Here is a 20,289-nt window from a genome sequence, read left to right as displayed (position 1 = left end):
TGCCTACAATTGTCTGTGTCATTTCTACATGTACCCATGTGTGTGTGTGTCTTGCATCTGTTGTATAGCCACTTGTGTGTGTGCGTGTGTGTGAGTGTGTGCGCGCGCGCACCTGTGTCTGTCTACATCTGTTTCTCTGTCTACACAAGTGTGTATGGTCACGTGTATGTGTGTGTGTACACCTGTGTCTGGCTAGCCCTGTTTGTCTACACATGTGTATGGTCGTGTGTATATATACACGTGTGTCTATCTACATCTGTGTGTAAAATCTATACAGGTGTGTGTATGTATGCAGGTGTGCCTAGCTACACTTGTTTGTCTATCTATACATGTGTCTATGGTCGCGTGTGTATGTATACACGTGTGCCTCTACACCTGCTTGTCTATCTACACATGTGTGTATGGTCACGTCTGTATGTAAACACGTGTGCCTGTCTACACCTGTATGTATGGTCACGTGTATATATACACGTGTGCCTGTCTACACCTGTTTGCATATCTACACTTTTGTGTATGGCCACGTGTATGTATACACGTGTGTCTATCTACACCTGTTTGTCTGTCTACACATGTGTATGGTCACGTGTGTATTTATACACGTGTGCCCGTCTACACCTGTTTGTCTGTCTACACCTGTTTGTCTATCTACACCTGTCTGTATGGTCACGTGTGTATGTATACACGTGTGTCTGTCTACACCTGTTTGTCTGTCTACACCTGTTTGTCTATCTACACATGTGTGTTTGGTCACGTATGGTCACGTGCTGCATGCCTGTCTTCGCCTGTGTGTCTGTTTTTATCTTAATGTGAAGATCCCTAGACAAATGTCAGATGACAACCAGGTGCAGATACACTACCGTATACAGGCGTACAGGTACAGAAAGGCTTCCATCCATGAAAATACCGGTATTCATGTGTAGACTGACACACAGATGTAGCAAAATATAGAGACGAAGGTGTAGAACCATATACGGTAAGACCTACAGGTATTGACAGTAGTGGTGGTCCGATTAATTGAAATAATCGAAGATCGGTCGTAGTGACTAAACGACCAAGCAATCGATCGTAATTTCTCATAATCGAACACAACCAATTTTGGAACACTTGTTTTCATTAACAATATTTTTCACAAGGTTGGTTTTGTCTGTTCCATTTTGTAAGCACTACAAGCTCGTTTCAAGTCATGATTGAATTTATCTTAAAGATTCCAAGAAATTTATGTTCCTAACATACTAGTCATTCTTTAAAGATGTGAAATTTTGCCAAAAAGCCCCAAAAGAACTTCATGTTTTTTTCCTTATTTTTATGTGCCTTAACAAATTTCATAAATTATGCTAACCAATTATTTTCGATGATTGATCGGTTGTAATGAACCAATCATCAATTATGATATTTTAACCAATTCCCAACACTAATAGACAGACACCCATGTATATACTGGTATCCAGGTGTAGACTGACACACAGGTGTATATAAGCAGCTGCAGATACACCAGAGTATACACAGATTGACAGACACCCATGTATAAGGTATCCAGGTGTAGACTCCATGGACAGGTATTGACAGACACCCATGTATATACTGGTATCCAGGTGTAGACTGACACACAGGTGTAGAAATCACAGAGACGAAGGTGTGGTTCCATGGACAGGTGCAGACAAGTAATTGCAGACCGAAATATAGGTACACAAAGATATAAGCGTTAACAGACATACAGGTGTATGCACACATACAAGACGAAATAGATAGATAGAAAGCCTGATGGATAGACAATACAGCTGCGATGACATAGTGTTAGGCAAGCTATATAACCTCCCTTTGGGTGTACAAGAACCCTATTAGACACCGCTTATAAAGGAGAAATGACATGAATATGTTTGAGTCAATGAACGGGCGTTCTGTCAAATGTTTCTCTTTATAGGGATCCCCAGTGAAACCAAACATATTTTTATACAAAGCGTATGAATTGAATAAGTACCGGTAGGACCAGACCTCCTAACAATCGTTGGGAGAACAGTCTTCACTGATCTTCACTTATCCACTCATATAATTTCCACCAGTACACTGCCCTTTACGCCCAGCGGAATCTGTTTGGCAGGGTAATCGAGGTAATTCTCAGGTGTTGACATTTTATGTATTCAACAAAGGTGAGTAGAATACCGAAATTAAATAACAAAATGTCTATGCACCGAGTGGTGTTTGCTGACGCCAGACCACTGTCGTCTATTACAGCAGGTGTGGGCTAGTCATACAGGTGGATCGGTCCAGGGGACAATGAGGATGGGTTGTCGGCAGTGCCTTGTCCAGTGTTTACTCACGTACAACATGGCTACATTCACCAACCGGTGTGACCTACCAGTCGTTGCTCCCACGACAGCCTTGCATGACACTGTGCAATTCTATGCTAGATATGTGTGGTGTTAATATTCCAGATCCTAACCAGTTTCATGACTTGTTCTCATTTATTTCCGTCAATCTACATTTTTAGGCTATTTATTATTATTTCTTGCTTTGTGTTTTAATTATATTTGTTCTGTTATTTTTACTTCATGAGTTTTCTTCCCGCTAACAATTGCACAAAGGAACATCATTTTGAGATTGCGTTTGGGAAGATGGTGAAGGGTGTTTCGAATTACTCAACTAGGTACGTGTATATGAGTAATATTTGCATCCACGAACCTATCAACTTATATCGTTTATTTTGATAAGTGCACACATTAAATTAATTAAAGAACTTAAACTATATCTTACTCTGAGACGTGACACTGGACAGTGAGGCTAGCAAACAGACGACGAAGACGACGGGAGTCATTGTATCTCTTGACCCCACCCACAAAGAGTGTCCCACACGTGGAGTCTGAAATAGAACATTGGACATAGTTGGGTTTTACGCCGCATGTAGATATTTATAACAAACAATATTCATTCGAACCCGGGTCGTCAAATGAGCATTGTTACCCCACCGCCCCTCTGAAATAGAACAATGGACAAACAAACAATCATACATGATACATACACAATAAGATCTATCGATTGCCATATGTGTTGTATATAGACAAACTATGACAATGTTTCCTGATACACCACAATGAATGCATGTAAGGCATGTACAGGTATGCAACTAAAGGATAATGTGTAGCACCACTTACTATATATCTTAATATATACAGTCCGTTTGATTTCATTTGAGACCGATGAATTGCTCACAAATTATCAGAGTTGGTCTGTCGATTTAATGTGACTGCCAAATTTTGTTTTGTTGCAATTATTAGATTTTGTGTTAGTGAGCATTTCATCGGTCTCAAATGAAATCAAACGGACTGTACGTGTGGTCTAAAGATCTTATCATATAATTTTATTTACAAAGTATACTACTCATATTGAAAAACAAAAATGAAAATAATATGTTTTACTGCTAACTCATACAGTAACAACACTTCGGTGGGATCGCACTTGAAAATAAGATTTATCAATAAAGATAATATCATTGACAATAGCCAGTATACGCTATCCTTCTTAGTTTGGTAGCCTCAGCAATGAATTGATTTTGATTTAAACATATTTATTCAAGAGAATGGATTGGGTACAAGTTATGCCAACTTAGTGAAACCCTCTCCTATTTACAGTGCTTACATGCAAAAGTGAAACAAACTATATGTACAGGGATAGAAAGATATATACAAAATGATATATACAATACAATGAATACATGAATTATTTAGATCATACACATTATATCCAATCACTGAACCTTTTGGAATTTGATATATATTTTTGAACTTCTTTAAAAATTTGAATATTGTCACTATACGGAAGATCTGCACTGCCATTTAATAGTACGTCTAGGTTTGTTGGTGCTTTTAATGTTACAAATTCTGCTAATATTTTGAAACATTTCCTGTCTGATAACAGAATACAAAGAACATTCCATAAAATAATGTTGAGAATTTTCACAGGTAAATTTACAATTACATTCGGGGGTTCTCTATGAGACCGACCCTATATAGATCACCATTTAATCTACTATTTGAATATCTTAGCTGGGTATGAATTACATTGAGTTTTCTATTACCAAATGAGAAATATCCGGGTGCTTTTGACTTACGCGAGCTTATCTGCGATTTAAAACTTTTTAAGGGAACTGATTCTCTAACATATAAAGGAGATTATTCCAAAGTTGTGCAGATGATGGGAAAAATGATTGACTGTAGAGATTTGTGCAGGAATAGTACAGGGAAAGATCACGAATGTTTCTAAGATTATAATTTGTCCTAGATTCAACAGTTTGAGGCATAAGATCACAAAGGTAGGATGGAGCATTTATTATAGAATAAAGACAGTTTACGACATCTTCTTCTTTCTTTTAACATTTGCCAACCTGTTTCATATATCAGAGTATCTCTAGTAGCATATTTTGGTAAACCAGTAACTATCCGGGCGGCCTCAAACTGGACTTTTTCAATTTTATCGGTTAAATCTACCGAACAACCATCCCACAATTCACAAGCATATTCAAGATGTGGTCTTATGAATGCAATATAAATCTTATTAAGAGTGTCTCTGTTTAACATACACTTTAATTTTCTCATTGATGAAACCATCAAGGACGTTGTTTTTACAATGTTATCAATATGTGTGTTCCATTTACAATCAGAAGAAAATGTTACTCCAAGATGTTTATGAGATTTTTCCAAACGTACACACTGAGTTTCAAATTCTAAATTTAGAATTGTATTATTATTCTTAAGACTGAAAAGTATAGCTTCTGTTTTGTTGGGATTGTATATCACAAGCCAACGTTTTGCCCAGCACGATAAATATTGTAGGTTCTTATTGAGTGTCTCTTGCATAAGTCTGTGATTGATAGATGAAAATCCCATTGATGTATCATCTGCAAACAAGCGTGCAGCAGCAATGAATCAAAGGGAATTCATTGCTATTTGGTATAAATTATGTCTACTTAAATATTAGGAGGCCTTTTCAAATGAAACATACACTGCAATACCAGACATAGTAATCAACAAAGATTCAGTAATTAACTCTTCATTAGTAAATAAGGTTAGTCTGTCATACAGACCCTGAAGCAAATATATCCAAGAAATCCCACGCAAGTTTAGAAAATGTGGCAAGTCTAGATTTCCACAGCTTCAGGAAATGAAGAAAGTCTCAGGGCTCCTTTGTATTATATTTTGATTTTTTTCACTATGAGCCTTTTTCTGTAAAATATGTTGATTTCAGAGACTAGTTGTCAATCTATAATAAGGTAGGACAACTTGACTGAGGACTAAAACAATATTATTGTAATGATCCATGCCACTAGGCATCACTACCATGTATCACATTCCATGTTCTCTGTCAGTTGCAGAAACCTATTTCCCTTATTTCACTATATGCTTTTCTTAGTACTTTTGTCTTTCTATCTATAGATCTATATATGCATCCATCCATCCTTCTATCTATCTATGTCAATATAACATTTACATTAATTCATATATATTTTCAGAATATTTATTACAGTTTAAATTTTCGTCTTAAGGTATATCAACATGTTCAGATTGTTTTAAACTTATATTTTTAATGTTATGCATTTGTCGTCGTATACTCCGCAGGTCAATGTTATTCTGCATATGAATCTATTTCGTGCAGGTCTCTCTGTCTGCCTTTCGATCGAAATAGATATTTCTCGTCAATCAAACTGCTCCGCCATCGAAGTGACTGCGAACGTACAACTATCTGGAGTCACATACGGTGTTCCAGTTTCGAAGCAGGTATCGGTGGCATCGTAGACATTTAGCAACGTGAGGTCAAGGTCATATGGTAGATATTTCAGATTCAGGATGTATGAGCTGGGTGAAAATAACGAATGTGTGAAGGCTAATATGATGTGTATTTTCAGGATCTGATTAATACACATAAGAAACAGGTCATAGTGATATTTTTCAAATACACAAAACTGTTTGACAAGGCTGCATACGAGGTGTCAACCTGTCGATGGTGTCGTACTGGGCTTTGTCTATTACAGATATGTGCTTGCAGTCGCAGGTATCATGTAACGATAGCAGTTCACAGTCTAGCCTAACAGTACTTGCTATACTACGTCACACCTCTCTCTCTTGTGATGCATTGTTTAATGCATAAAAATAAATAAAAATGCATATCATAATACGTTTGTATACAAACGATATACTTCGTCAGGTAATAATATGCTGTAGTTGTTACAACACAAAGGTAAGGTCACTATGTATAGCAACAAAACGACACGCCCATATCGTGAAACCAGCATGACCATGACAAACTATACCATGTCAGTTATGTCATGAGATGTGACCCTACCTTGTTACCTACCTGTATACAGAAATCGACTACAGGTAGGCCCCGTGAGGCAGAGTTTCTTCCATACCTGCTCTACACATTCAACAGGCTATGAGTGAGCCGCCCACTCGGTGTGTGAAGCGAAAGCCATGAGCGTGCTTACCATGGCGGGTGGCCTTGCAGTGGAAAACTGGTTACGTTTTGAAATGCGGTAAAAACTTTTCAATGTTTAGTTTAATTTTAGGGTGTATCCATATCCGTTTATGTATGCTGCCGAAACGAATAAATATGAATAACCATTGACCAGAAAATATCATACACTAAACAAAGAAGGTCGTTATATTTTACATACTAGTATTATGAAACGTGTTTGGAATAAGGTGCTTTCAAGGTGCATTACTTCAATTGTAAACAGACAAAGCTATTGAATAAGAGTTGGCATGCTATTTGTATATGACCGTAAGGCCATTTAAGAGTTATTACAACCATACGTACCTTTTCAGTGCACGGGTAGTGTATTCCGTTAAAGAATTCCGTGGTCTTTGATATCAAATGGTCACATGTTATCAGCTCAAGAGATATGCTTCAGAGACTAAACTAAATGAATTGTCCAGATCACGCTAACCTAGATACCTTTTTGAATAATTCAGATCGAATCTATGCCGTTTAGCGAGTCATATTGTGCAAACTGCCGGGCTAATGTGCGGCTGGTCAATAGACGGTCATGACGTCACTACACCGCGAACACTGTGTGATTCAAGAGTCGTTCGCTTTGACTTAATGATATTTAAACTGTAAACCAGGAAATATTTCCTGAAGGGCACATACATTGTGGACACCTGATATAGTCTTAGTCAGGACAGGCTGGTAGATTTGTTTGTTTTTACCCCAGGATGATCAAATGTGTGCACCTATATATCATGTAAAACCGACAACTGGGAGTAGCCCGAGATGTTGTTACGTCGGTATATAACTGCTAATGCCGCAGCTGTTGCTGTTGCTGCTGCTGCTGCTGCTGCTGGTATGAGTAGTTGATGTTTTAGAAAACACAATTTGAATAAGCTGAAATCATGCAGGGATTACATTTTGATGCAAAGGTAATAATAGCTTTAAATATAGTATGAAAATGTATTACTGAAAATCAGTGATAACACCAGTTTTCCGCGTAAGTGAAGCGTCAATACTTTGGATTTTGGAATCATTCGATCTTAGCTTCTGTAAATTTGATTGTTCGAAAGGAAATGCATAACCAGGCAGTTCTTTTGTAAAGAATGTATTGTTTTCGTTTTGTCGGAAGATATATTACAGCTATTAACTGACGATAAAGTACAGTGATAGGGAGAACAAAAAATACTAGGCCTCGGAGATGTTTTGGGGGCTCGCATCTGAAACGATATTTTCCTAATAAAGATAATATCACTTACAATAACGTACACAATCTCCTTAGTTACGCAGATTTAACACGATTCGGTTTAAAGCACGCAGCCTCAGTAATGTATCAAAGCAAATTTATTGCCATTTGGTATAGATAATGGTTTAGTAGTTGTCCACTTAAATATTATAAGTCCTTTTTTGTTAAAATATATATATATTATTACACTGCGACCCTGTACCAGACGTGTGCCTCCAACAAAGGTTGGTTTTACTTTGAGCATTCAACAAATTAAATATTTTTTCTTATAAGCCAGCAGATGTTTCAGGTAAAGAGAAAGTAAAATTACTTGTTAGAGTTAGCCGTGTACCATTTTTACTATTATTACACTTTATGTTTTAAATAACAAACATGTATATTTGATGCCCATAAACAGCTGAAAGTTTGTCATCGTATCCCAACTGCGTAGATGGTTGTTCATGATGTTAATCACCGGATTGTCTGGTCCAGACTCGATTGTTTACAGATCGCCGCCATATAGCTGGTATATTGCTGAGAGCGGTGTAAAACAACAACCAACCAACCAACCAACAGTTGAATAAACCCTATATACGACATTTCTCCAATTCTATATTTAGTCATTTATCTTCCGTATAGTGACAATATTCACATTTTTAAAGAAGTTCAAAAATATATATCAAATTCCAAAAGGTTCAGTGATTGGATATAATGTGTATGATCTAAATAATTCATGTATTCATTGTATTGTATATATCATTTTGTATATATCTTTCTATCCCTGTACATATAGTTTGTTTCCCTTTTGCATGTAAGCACTGTAAATAGGAGAGGGTTTCACTAAATTGGCATAACTTGTACCCAATCCATTCTCTTGAATAAATATGTTTAAATCAATCAAACCAACAGTTGAATAAACCATATACATGTATACGATATTTCTCCAATTCTATATTTAGTCATTTATCGTTTCCCACAGGCTATTATCACATAAATGTATGGTTTTGGTGAATAATCGTACAACGATCAGTCTTTATTCAGGATGGACTGTACCATCAACCAATATACAGTAATGTGGTCCACATATCATAAATTTCTCGCTTACGTAGCATTACATATTGTTCCAGTGGCATCTTATTAATGTGATTTTCGACCCCAAAGACACATTTACAAGACCTGTTCGCTTATGTTTTAGAACCACTAGAAATTGCATTTTGTCAGCCCTGCCTGGCTGTGACAGTTTCCTATGTTAACACGTAGCATGAACTCCGGGAAGGAAACTTGATCTTTTTACAACTTGGGTAACACATTGATGGCTTCAGGCCAAGTTTACAAATCAACTCCTCCAATTTTGTAACCCAGTTAATTTTACCCCTTAAAGAGACACTGATCTAAAGCAATTCCCCGGGACTGGTTGTTGCTTTTGTTCTGTTTTCCCCCCGCGACTACCCGGATGATATCCCAGAATTCTTGACTGGGTTGCGATCTCTACTGCGCCAAACCCAAGCGCAATTGGTAGTACGTAATATGTCCCTATAACGAGGTGAAGGGCATAACCGACAGTTGAGACCAATATTTAACACGGTTTAAATACAAAAAAATAGATTGTGTGTATATGCCAGGACCTGTTCAGACCACACGAAGCTGGTATAGTTTCACGGCATGAAAACCTTTACACGCATACCCATTAAGTGTCTCCATTTTCTCACTCATGTGTCACGCTGTCCCACTAGTTGCTATGAGACTTACTAGCTTACAGAGTAATGTGTGTTTTTGCTTATGTAAGGGTTCCCACCAGTAACTGCTGTTAAACCGGATTGTGTTGAATAAACAGGTTTGACATATTTCCGCGACATGATAAGTCACTTGAGATAACATTATCACTCAGAGGAACACTTTGTTGAGAATAAATAGAGCAGTTCTGAATAAAAGATGCTGTATCAGCAGCGTTAGTTGACGATGGGTTTCTACATTACGTCATAACAGTGCAGATCAATGGTCCGTGCATAACATCTTTGAACCATGGATAGTTTATCCTCGTATTATGGTTTAACGAATTTAAAATCGTGGGTAGAACGAGACGATATTGCTTTAACATTCAATAAATACAACTGTCAGCTAATGTAGACAATGTACTAAAATAAAATCCGGTTTTACATTGAGCTCCTAAAACGTATCTGCAGAGTAGAATGATCGATCTAAATGTCCTAACTTTGGAAGGGTAGGACATGTCTGTGACATGCATGTAGTCACCTCGGTCTGGCCGCTATAATGTGAGTCATCGTGTACATTGCAATGTTGCTGACGGTGTGTGAAATGCATGTTACTGGGTTAATATGTTCGCTACAGCTATGAAAAATCACTGTCTCATGGGTTGTCAGCTGCAGTTATGTAGTGAGTGAGTTTAGTTTTACGCCGCACGCAGCAATAGTCAAGCTATATGGCGGTGCAGTTAAGTAAAAACAATAGCGACAATATGTGGATTAATTTTATCACAACAGGAGTCACAGAACTGGTTGTGAATAATTGAACTCTCTGCCTTGTTTTACATTTACCGAGTGCTGCGTCCCATCGTGTTACCGTTTTACATTTACCTAGTGCTGCGTCCATCGTGTTACCGTTTTACATTTACCTAGTGATGCGTCCCATCGTGTTACCGTTTTACATTTACCTGGTGCTACGTCCCATCGTGTACCGATGTGCATTTACCTAGTGCTGCGTCCCATCGTATTACCGTTTTACATTTACCTTTTACATTTACCCTAGTGCTGCGTCCCATCGTGTACCGTTTTACATTTACCTAGTGCTGCGTCCCATCGTGTACCGTTTTACATTTACCTAGTGCTGCGTCCCATCGTGTACCGTTTTACATTTACCTAGTGCTGCGTCCCATCGTATTACCGTTTTACATTTACCTAGTGCTGCGTCCCATCGTGTACCGTTTTACATTTACCTAGTGCTGCGTCCCATCGTGTTACCGTTTTACATTTACCTAGTGCTGCGTCCCATCGTACCGTTTTACATTTACCTAGTGCTGCGTCCCATCGTGTTACCGTTTTACATTTACCTAGTGCTGCGTCCCATCGTGTTACCGTTTTACATTTACCTAGTGCTGCGTCCCATCGTGTACCGTTTTACATTTACCTAGTGCTGCGTCCCATCGTGTACCGTTTTACATTTACCTAGTGCTGCGTCCCATCGTGTACCGTTTTACATTTACCTAGTGCTGCGTCCCATCGCGTACCGTTTTACATTTACCTAGTGCTGCGTCCCATCGTGTACCGTTTTACATTTACCTAGTGCTGCGTCCCATCGCGTACCGTTTTACATTTACCTAGTGCTGCGTCCCATCGCGTACCGTTTTACATTTACCTAGTGCTGCGTCCCATCGTGTTACCGTTTTACATTTACCTAGTGCTGCGTCCCATCGTGTTACCCTAGTGCTGCGTCCCATCGTGTTGCCGTTTTACATTTACCTAGTGCTGCGTCCCATCGTGTTACCCTTTTAGATTTATCTAGTGCTGCGTCCCATCGTGTACCGTTTTACATTTACCTAGTGATGCGTCCCATCGTGTTACCGTTTTACATTTACCTAGTGATGCGTCCCATCGTGTTACCGTTTTACATTTACCTAGTGCTACGTCCATCGTGTTACCGTTTTACATTTACCTAGTGCTGCGTCCCATCGTGTTACCGTTTTACATTTACCTAGTGCTACGTCCATCGTGTTACCGTTTTACATTTACCTAGTGCTGCGTCCCATCGTGTTACCGTTTTACATTTACCTAGTGCTACGCCCCATCGTGTACCGTTTTACATTTACCTAGTGCTACGTCCATCGTGTTACCGTTTTCGCAGCTCAAATGAAAATTCTTGTTACAGCATTTTAATGCCCTACCTGACACAGATGGTGTTGTACAACAGTTTCGGAGCGGAGCCGTCACAAAACTCGTGGGACATAGGATTTGTTTCTACTTGAAAGGGTAATTTTTAAAAACTATCAATTTGGTCGAAGTCGAATCCTCAGTGATAAAATAAATATTTATAGATAAATGATTAAGGATATATATTAGGTACTACATTTTCATAAACATGTCATATTGTTTAACCAATGGAAGATAAAAAAGCCATTCGCTTTATGCCATCTCAGATTTTCATTACGGGTGGAACCGAATCCTGCAGCTATGACACGGCTGATACTAAACAATGATGCGAAAACCAAGGCCATTGTTAAGTACTACCTGACATGCACTTACAAAAGTTCCACTCTTAAACAGATCTTAATCACTTGCGCAAACCTGCTCGTAATGTCCATAGTATATTACTCTTTCACCGATTTACTTTTCAAACACACTTAATTCAGCCCGAAAACAACAACGTGTTGTCCGAGTCTGTTGTTAACATACTGTTCTTATGAGGTTTTCAAAGCATTCCATACGACTCTGGCGCAAAGGTTGTTTGAGCAATGCCCCAACATTCAAGGCTTTCACAACGGTGTATGATATACATGTAGTATTGGTACATGACAGCAGTGACAGGCATCATGTCCGACATAAGTCCCTATTTTGTCGTCTACCTTAATTACCAGCATTGTTGAAATGAACTCTCGTTTTCACATGTTTCTGACGAGTGCACTGGTGGAGCAGAAAACACCTGCATATTTACAACCACCTAATCTTAACTCACAGTCCTTGAATCGCAATATTTTCCCTAGTCTGTCTCAGTCCCTGAACCACATTAATTTCCCTACTGCCTAACCCTCTCTGCAGTGCTAAAGCCCTAAACGAAGCAAGTCTGAATCTCTGGTCTCCCTAGGGCTCCTTTTCAATATAAATGGGCTTGTTTGTTACTATCAAAATTATATATATTCAGAGACTAAGCCTTAGTCTATATTTTCCCTTGCGCCCAGCCCTTTCTGCAATGCAAAATCCCTACATGACGCAAGTCTAGATTTCCTCAGGTTCTGAATCCCCGAGCACACTGGGCTCCTTTTCAGTTTAAATGGTGTCACTTGATTCTGTCAGAAATACCCACCATTAAAGACTACTTTTGTAAGTAAAATGTGTGAGTGAAACAATGTGTAATAAATCCAGTGATTGTCTTTGATGTTTTGTTTTGATTTCTTCACGTATCGATAGTAAGGAAAGATATCAAGGGGAAGTAACTCGGTGCATATACTGTGGTTTCAGCAGTACGAACGTTTCACTATCAGAACGGGGTTTTTTAAAAACCAAAGTGTTCGTATTAACGAGGTCTGACTGTATATATATTTTCAGAAACTAAGTGTTAATCCAGCGACTACCTGGCTTCATATCCATTTGAAAATGATTTAGAAATGCATGCTTATGATAAAATGGGAACAGTACTGTGTACCTCTCATGACTATTGAAACGTTTAACGTTTATGTGAGAAGACAGATAGTGTTTCAATACGTGACTTCTGCCGTATTGTGAGCTGGCGACTGGGGCACGTTTTGAACCGGACTTCCTGCACATTACCGTCATCTGCGTCTTACTCAACACGTTGGCCAGTCAGCATCCCTGGGTATTGTGGATCAACGTGGTCGATGCCTAACACTCCCTTCAATGAACGAGAGGAAAGAACGGTGATTCATCCTGCACTGCATTAAAAGTATGCTGACGACCTGGGAAAGACATATGTTCGCCCTGACATCACACTTGCCCAATCCCTAATTATCTATTGCTGAATCTCTATTTTCTGATTCAAGGTTCAACATGAGCATATTTTACGATATGCAACATGCACCAAATATGTATCATAGAAGCGCTCTCAACATATCACTAGAAAACATCACAACAATATTGAGGGAAACAAATATGGAGTTCCCTTCCCCATGGTCATTTTGCAATTGCTGATTTCAGCGTGGCTTCATGTTACATTCTGAGCTCCAGGAAACGAAATATATATCCAAGGTCTCGGTATCATCAGAACCCTGTAACGCAAGTGTGGCAAAACACGTAAATGCAAAGGGCCAAAATGGAATCATGTCAGTATGAAGACTTGTTATAAACAGCAGTCAAAGTTGAAAGTGGTGGTGGTGGAATTGGGTTTAACGTCGTGCTTGAGAATATTTCGCTCATATGACGACGTGCATGCGTGTGTATGTGTATGTGCGGCTGCTTGTACAAGCCCAGACTGAAGCTGGTTTTATAGTGCTGGCCCACTGAGATACCATGCCGCAGTGAAGCATGAATACCCCACTCAGACACATTATACTGACTCCGAGCCGACCAGTCCTTGTTGTTGTACCCATTAATGCCGAGCGCCAGGCAGGGACCAACAAGTACCATATTTTAACGTCTTTTGGTATGACGCGGTCAGGGATCGAACCCGCGACCTTCCGCACTCCGGGCGGACGCTCTAATCACTACACCACGGAGGCGGTCACGTTGAAAGTGAAATTTAATTGACATTATACCCATATACATAAGCATGTGATACTGAAATAAAGCTACAGAACAACAAACTAGAAGCTCCATATATCTGAAGTGATGAGAACGGTAACAGGTGATGATGTGCAACGCTTGGTCTGACCTGCATCACTTCAAGTTTACCTGAAGTATCAGGTTGGCACGGTAACTAAAATACGTTTAATGTGGAACTGAACCAAACATGAACACTTAAAGTAACGCACAGGGTTATATGTATCGTTATATGGAAGTAACAGAGGCATCTTACCTGTATAGACCGATGGGTTCTAGATGGGATACCCCTCTATACAAGCAGTATGTATATTTATAGTATTTGGGTATCCGTGCAACGGCAATCCGGTTCACGTAACACGGGGTCATCTGTGTGGGAGTAGCAGTAGGCTTGAAAGTGAATTCATACTTCAGATATTTCCTGCTGCTTTTCAAAATGAACGTGTGTTGGACAAATATAGTCGTCAAAGGGACAACAATGGCGAGCTGGTTATTATTCAAGCAGTTACGTTCTCTAGCTGTGTAGACAATACTGACTATGAAAGTGTAATGCTGAAATAATTGCTGCAGCATAATGAACTATGTTTATATGAGAACTCCCGACAACTAATGTGTTTTAGTGTATAATGACTGACGTGTGTGAGCACAATCATTGATGTGTGGGTGGACTGGCATTTATGCGTGTATCATTGCGTCTGTGTAGGACAACAAACGTGTAGGTGTACAACAGCTAGAGCGTCGGTGTCCAATAGCTGGAGAGTCGGTGTCTAATAGCTGGAGAGTCGGTATCCAACAGCTGGAGAGTCGGTATCCAATAGCTGGAGAGTCGGTATCCAATAGCTGGAGAGTCGGTGTCCAATAGCTGGAGAGTCGGTATCCAATAGCTGGAGAGTCGGTGTCCAATAGCTGGAGAGTCGGTGTCCAATAGCTGGAGAGTCGGTGTCCAATAGCTGGAGAGTCGGTGTACAACAGCTAGAGCGTCGGTGTCTAATAGCTGGAGAGTCGGTGTACAACAGCTAGAGCGTCGGTGTCTAACAGCTGGAGTGTCGGTGTCTAACAGCTAGAGTGTCGGTGTCTAATAGCTGGAGAGTCGGTGTACAACAGCTAGAGCGTCTGTGTCCAATAGCTAAAGTGTCTGTGTACAAAAGCTAGAGTGTCGGTGTACAACAGCTAGTGTGTCGGTGTCCTACAGCTAGTTTGTCGGTGTCCTACAGCTAGAGTGTCGGTGTCCTACAGCTAGAGTGTCTGTGTACAACAGCTAGAGTGTCGGTGTACAACAGCTAGAGTGCCCGTGTCCAATAGCTAAAGTGTCGGTGTCCTACAGCTAGAGGGTCGGTGTCCAACAGCTAAAGTGTCGGTGTACAACAGCTAAAGCGTCGGTGTACAACAGCTAGAGTGTCTTTGTACAACAGCTAGTGTGTCTGTGTACAACAGCTAGAGTGTCGGTGTACAACAGCTAAAGTGTCGGTGTACAACAGCTAGAGCGCCTGTGTACAATAGCTAAAGTGTCTGTGTACAACAGCTAGTGTGTCTGTGTCCAATAGCTAAAGTGTCTGTGTACAACAGCTAGAGCGCCTGTGTCCAATAGCTAAAGTGTCTGTGTACAACAGCTAGAGCGTCTGTGTCCAACAGCTAGTGTGTCGGTGTACAACAGCTAGTGTGTCGGTGTACAATAGCTAAAGTGTCGGTGTCCTACAGCTAGAGTGTCGGTGTCCAATAGCTAAAGTGTCGGTGTCCAACAGCTAGTGTGTCGGTGTACAACAGCTTAAGTGTCGGTGTACAACAGCTAGTGTGTCTGTGTACAATAGTTAAAGTGTCGGTGTCCTACAGCTAGAGTGTCGGTGTCCAACAGCTAAAGTGTCGGTGTACAACAGCTAGAGTGTCGGTGTCCAATAGCTAAAGTGTCGGTGTACAACAGCTAGAGTGTCGGTGTCCAACAGCTAAAGTGTCGGTGTCCAACAGCTAGTGTGTCGGTGTCCAATAGCTAAAGTGTCGGTGTCCTACAGCTAGTGTGTCGGTGTCCAATAGCTAAAGTGTCGGTGTACAACAGCTAGAGTGCCCGTGTCCAATAGCTAAAGTGTCGGTGTCCAATAGCTGGAGTGCCTGTGTACAACAGCTAGAGCGTCGGTGTACAACAGCTAGTGTGCCTGTGTACAATAGCTAAAATGTCGGTGTACAATAGCTAAAGTGTCGGTGTCCAATAGCTGGAGAGTCGGTGTACAATAGCTAAAGAGTCTGTGTTCAATTGCTAAAGTGTCGGTGTCCAATAGCTGGAGAGTCGGTGTACAATAGCTAAAATGTCTCTGTACAATAGCTAGAGCGTCTGTGTACAGCAACTAAAGTGTCGGTGTTCAATAGCTAAAATGTCTGTGTACAATAGCAAGAGTGCCTGTGTACAATGGCTAGAGCGCCTGTGTACAATAACTAGAGTGTATGTGTACAATAACCAAGGTGTGTCTGTGTACAATAGCTAAAGTGTATGTGTACAATAACCAAGGTGTGTGTGTACAATAGCAAGTGTTATGTACAACAACTAAACTACCTGTGTACAATAGCTAAAGTGCATGTGTACAGTTAAACTGTTTGTGTGGATTAGCTAAAGTGTCTGTGTACAGTAAAGTAGCTAGTGTAAATACATGCCTTGGGGGCCCAGGTGGTCGGGTGTCGCTGTACCAGGGACTAATGGTAATGGATGGAGTCGCTGATGAAGTCTCTACGTTTATCAGAGCACTTCATGTGCCGACCCTTCGATGGTGACACCCATGGCTGGATACCCACTCACCGTCTGACACCCAGTCTGATACCCAGAGACAGTGACAGTCTGATACCCACTGACACCCAGTGTCACACCCAGTCTGACACCCACTGACACCCAGTGATACCCAGTCTGATACCCAGTGACACCCACTGACACCCAGTCTGATACCCAGTGACACCCAGTCTGACACCCACTGACACCCACCGTCACCCAGTCTGATACCCACTGACACCCAGTCTGACACCAGTCTGATACCAACTGACACCCAGTCTGACACCCACTGACACCCAGTCTGACACCCACTGACACCCAGTCTGATACCCACTGACACCCAGTCTGATACCCACTGACACCCAGTCTGATACCCACTGACACCCAGTCTGACACCAGTCTGACACCCACTGACACCCAGTCTGACACCCAGTCTGATACCCACTGATACCCAGTCTGACACCCAGTCTGACCAACTGACACCCACTGACACCAGTCTGATACCCACTGACACCCAGTCTGATGACCCACCTCTGATACCCACTGACACCCAGTCTGATACCCACCTGACACCCAGTCTGACACCCACTGACACCCAGTCTGATACCCACTGACACCCAGTCTGACACCCAGTCTTACACCCACTGACACCCAGTCTGACACCCAGTCTGATACCCACTGACACCCACTGATACCCACCCACTGACACCCAGTCTGACCCCACTGACACCACTAATACCAGTCTGATACCCACTGACACCCACTGACACCCAGTCTGACACCCAGTGACACCCACTGACATCCAGTCTGATACCCAGTGACACCCACTGACACCCAGTCTGATACCCCCACTGATACAGTCTGATCCCATGACCCCACTGACACCAGTCTGACACCCACTGACACCCAGACACCCAGTCTGATACCCAGTGACACCCACTGACATCCAGTCTGATACCCAGTGACACCCACTGACATCCAGTCTGATACCCAGTGACACCCACTGACACCCAGTCTGATACCCAGTGACACCCACTGACACCCAGTCTGATCCCCACTGACACCACAAGTCTGATACCAGTCTGATACCAGTCTGAGTGACACACTGACACCCAGTCTGACACCCAGTGACACCCACTGACATCCAGTCCACAATACTGAGTGACACCCAGTCTGATACCCACTGACACCCAGTCTGATACCCAGTGACACCCACTGACCCAGTCTGATCCCCACTGACACCACTGACACCAGTCTGATCCCCACTGACACCCACTGACACACCAGTCTGATACCCAGTGACACCCCTGACACCCAGTCTGATCCCCCACTGACACAGTCTGTCTCCACTTTACACACACCAGTGACACCCAGTCTGACACCCACCAGTCAGTCTGATACCCAGTGACACCCACTGACACCAGTCTCACACCCAGTCTGACACCCCAACTGACACAATTCCAGTCTCACACCCAGTGACACACCCAGTCTCACACCCAGTCTCACACCCAGTCTGACACCCACTGACACACCCAGTCTCACACCCAGTGACACACCCAGTCCCACACCCAGTCTCACTCCTAGCTCTAGTCCTATCAGTTTGTATTCATTCAGTATGAGGTTTGAGGGGGTCCTATCCGAGGGACGTAGTGACCTTCAAAGACGTTCCATATAAATGTACCTTATACGTAGCTGTCCATGTAGACGTCACGGGGAGGTGTTCTGAATATACGTGAAACTAGGCATGAAGTAGATGCTATCACTGATCAGTGCTGAGTGCTTACAAGTGAAATCAAATACAGGTTGGTGTTTTCTGTGTGTATATCTTGCAGCACGCGATCTAACGGACTCTATACGCTATTATAGCAATGGTCATGTTGTATGACAACGATACTGGTATAAAGAAATATGGACTGACGAAGACTAGTAGCACACAAGCCTATCTTGACGATTTAATGGTATCTGATGTAGAAGACCCTTAACACGTAAATATCAAACCAGTCCCGATTAGAAAAAAAAGATCCCACAGTGAGTGGGTGAGTTTTTAGCAATATCACGGCGGGGGACACCAGAAATGGGCTTCACACATTGTACCCATATGTGAGGAATCGAACACGTGTCTTCGGCGTGAGATTCCATAGAGACTAAAAGGTAAAATAGCGTGGAAAATTACAACTAAAGTCTGTGATGATCCCAGGTGGTAACGGAGGTAGGAAGAATGCCATGTCGTACCGGTAGCCCGCCCTTGCCACATTCTGCATAAAAATGGAGTGTTTGTTGACTGACGTCTCACGGCAATACCCCTGAGACGGCGGCCTGTAAACGATCCAGACGATAAAGTGATCGAGGAGAAAATCCTGTGGCACGATAAAACGTTTAATTAAATCATTTGGTGATAAATTTTCAACAACATCAACAGCACGAAAACAAACACAAACGGCTGTATATGCGTTCAATTTGCATGTTGCATGTTAAGCATATCCCACCCTACAGTGTTTCACGATGAGTAAGCTCCCTTGGGAGATAATGGTCACCCGTGGTCATAATTGTACGCTCTGAGCTTAAAGCAATGGGCCCGCAGTGATGTTGCTGGAATATTGCTAAAAAGGCCTAAAACGAAACTCATTGACAGGTGAGGTGTGGAAATTTGGCACATTACAAATGTTCAGTAGTAGTAGTAGTAGTAGTAGTAGTAGTAGTAGTAGTAGTAGTAGTAGTAGTAGCAGTAGTAGTAGTAGTAGTAGTAGCAGTATGTTGTAGTAGTAGTATCTTCAGTAGTAGTAGTATGGTAGTAGGAGTGGTGGCAGTAGTAGTAATAGGAGGAGGAGGAGTGGTAGTAGTAGTAGTATGATTTTGAGCTGAGTGAGTGATATATGAGTTTGGTTTTACGCCGCTTTTACTTTGCAATAATCCAGCAATATCACGGCGGGGACCCCAGAAAGGGTTAAAATACTCTTCACACATTGGCACACCATGTGAGTAGAATCGAACCCGGGTCTTTGTAGGGTGACGTGTGAACGCTTTAACCACTAGGCTACCCCAAGTAATAGTCCCAGTGCTTGTAGAAGAAGCAGCAGCAGTAGCAGCTTTTAGCATTAGTAGTAGTAGTAGTGGACACCCCAGTAGTAGTAGTAGTAGTAGTAGTAGTAGTAGTAGTAGTAGTAGTAGTAAGTAGTAGTAGTAGTAGTAATTGTAGTAGTAGTAGTAATTGTAGTAGTAGTAGTAGTAGTAGTAGTAGCTGAAATCGGGTGGTGAAATATTCTTCACTCCCAACCCAGTTGCGCACAGTTGAAAACCCATCTGTCCTCATAACTAGCCAGCAATGCAAAACAGGTTTCTTTCAAATCAGATAAGATCGAATAAAGTAATGGGTGTAACTGAAATAACTACTTCTA

At 41.5% G+C, this 20,289-nt stretch overlaps 1 protein-coding gene across 4 annotated transcripts in view; it reads right to left on the bottom strand.

The window, feature by feature from the left end:
• Positions 1-14,492, bottom strand: part of LOC124259016 (neural cell adhesion molecule L1-like) — a 33,635-nt gene extending 19,143 nt beyond the window's left edge. For 2 of the 4 annotated variants that reach the window (XM_046693084.1, XM_046693088.1), the window contains exons 1-2: positions 6,346-6,500; positions 2,752-2,857 (exon numbers count right to left, since the gene is read on the bottom strand). In XM_046693084.1, the coding sequence (XP_046549040.1) occupies positions 2,752-2,812 (61 nt within the window). In that variant the 5' untranslated portion in view covers positions 2,813-2,857; positions 6,346-6,500. Of the gene's footprint in view, positions 1-2,751; positions 2,858-6,345; positions 6,501-6,807; positions 7,055-14,401 lie in introns of those variants that run through there. The other 2 variants (XM_046693087.1, XM_046693086.1) reach the window with 2 other exon arrangements.
• Positions 14,493-20,289: the final 5,797 nt, after the last annotated feature.

This window comes from Haliotis rubra, unplaced genomic scaffold (assembly GCF_003918875.1).
Source record: "Haliotis rubra isolate DU_JTF1 unplaced genomic scaffold, ASM391887v1 Scf707, whole genome shotgun sequence".
In the NCBI taxonomy this organism is placed as follows: domain Eukaryota; kingdom Metazoa; phylum Mollusca; class Gastropoda; order Lepetellida; family Haliotidae; genus Haliotis; species Haliotis rubra.
This window is presented reverse-complemented; position numbering and strand designations above follow the sequence as displayed.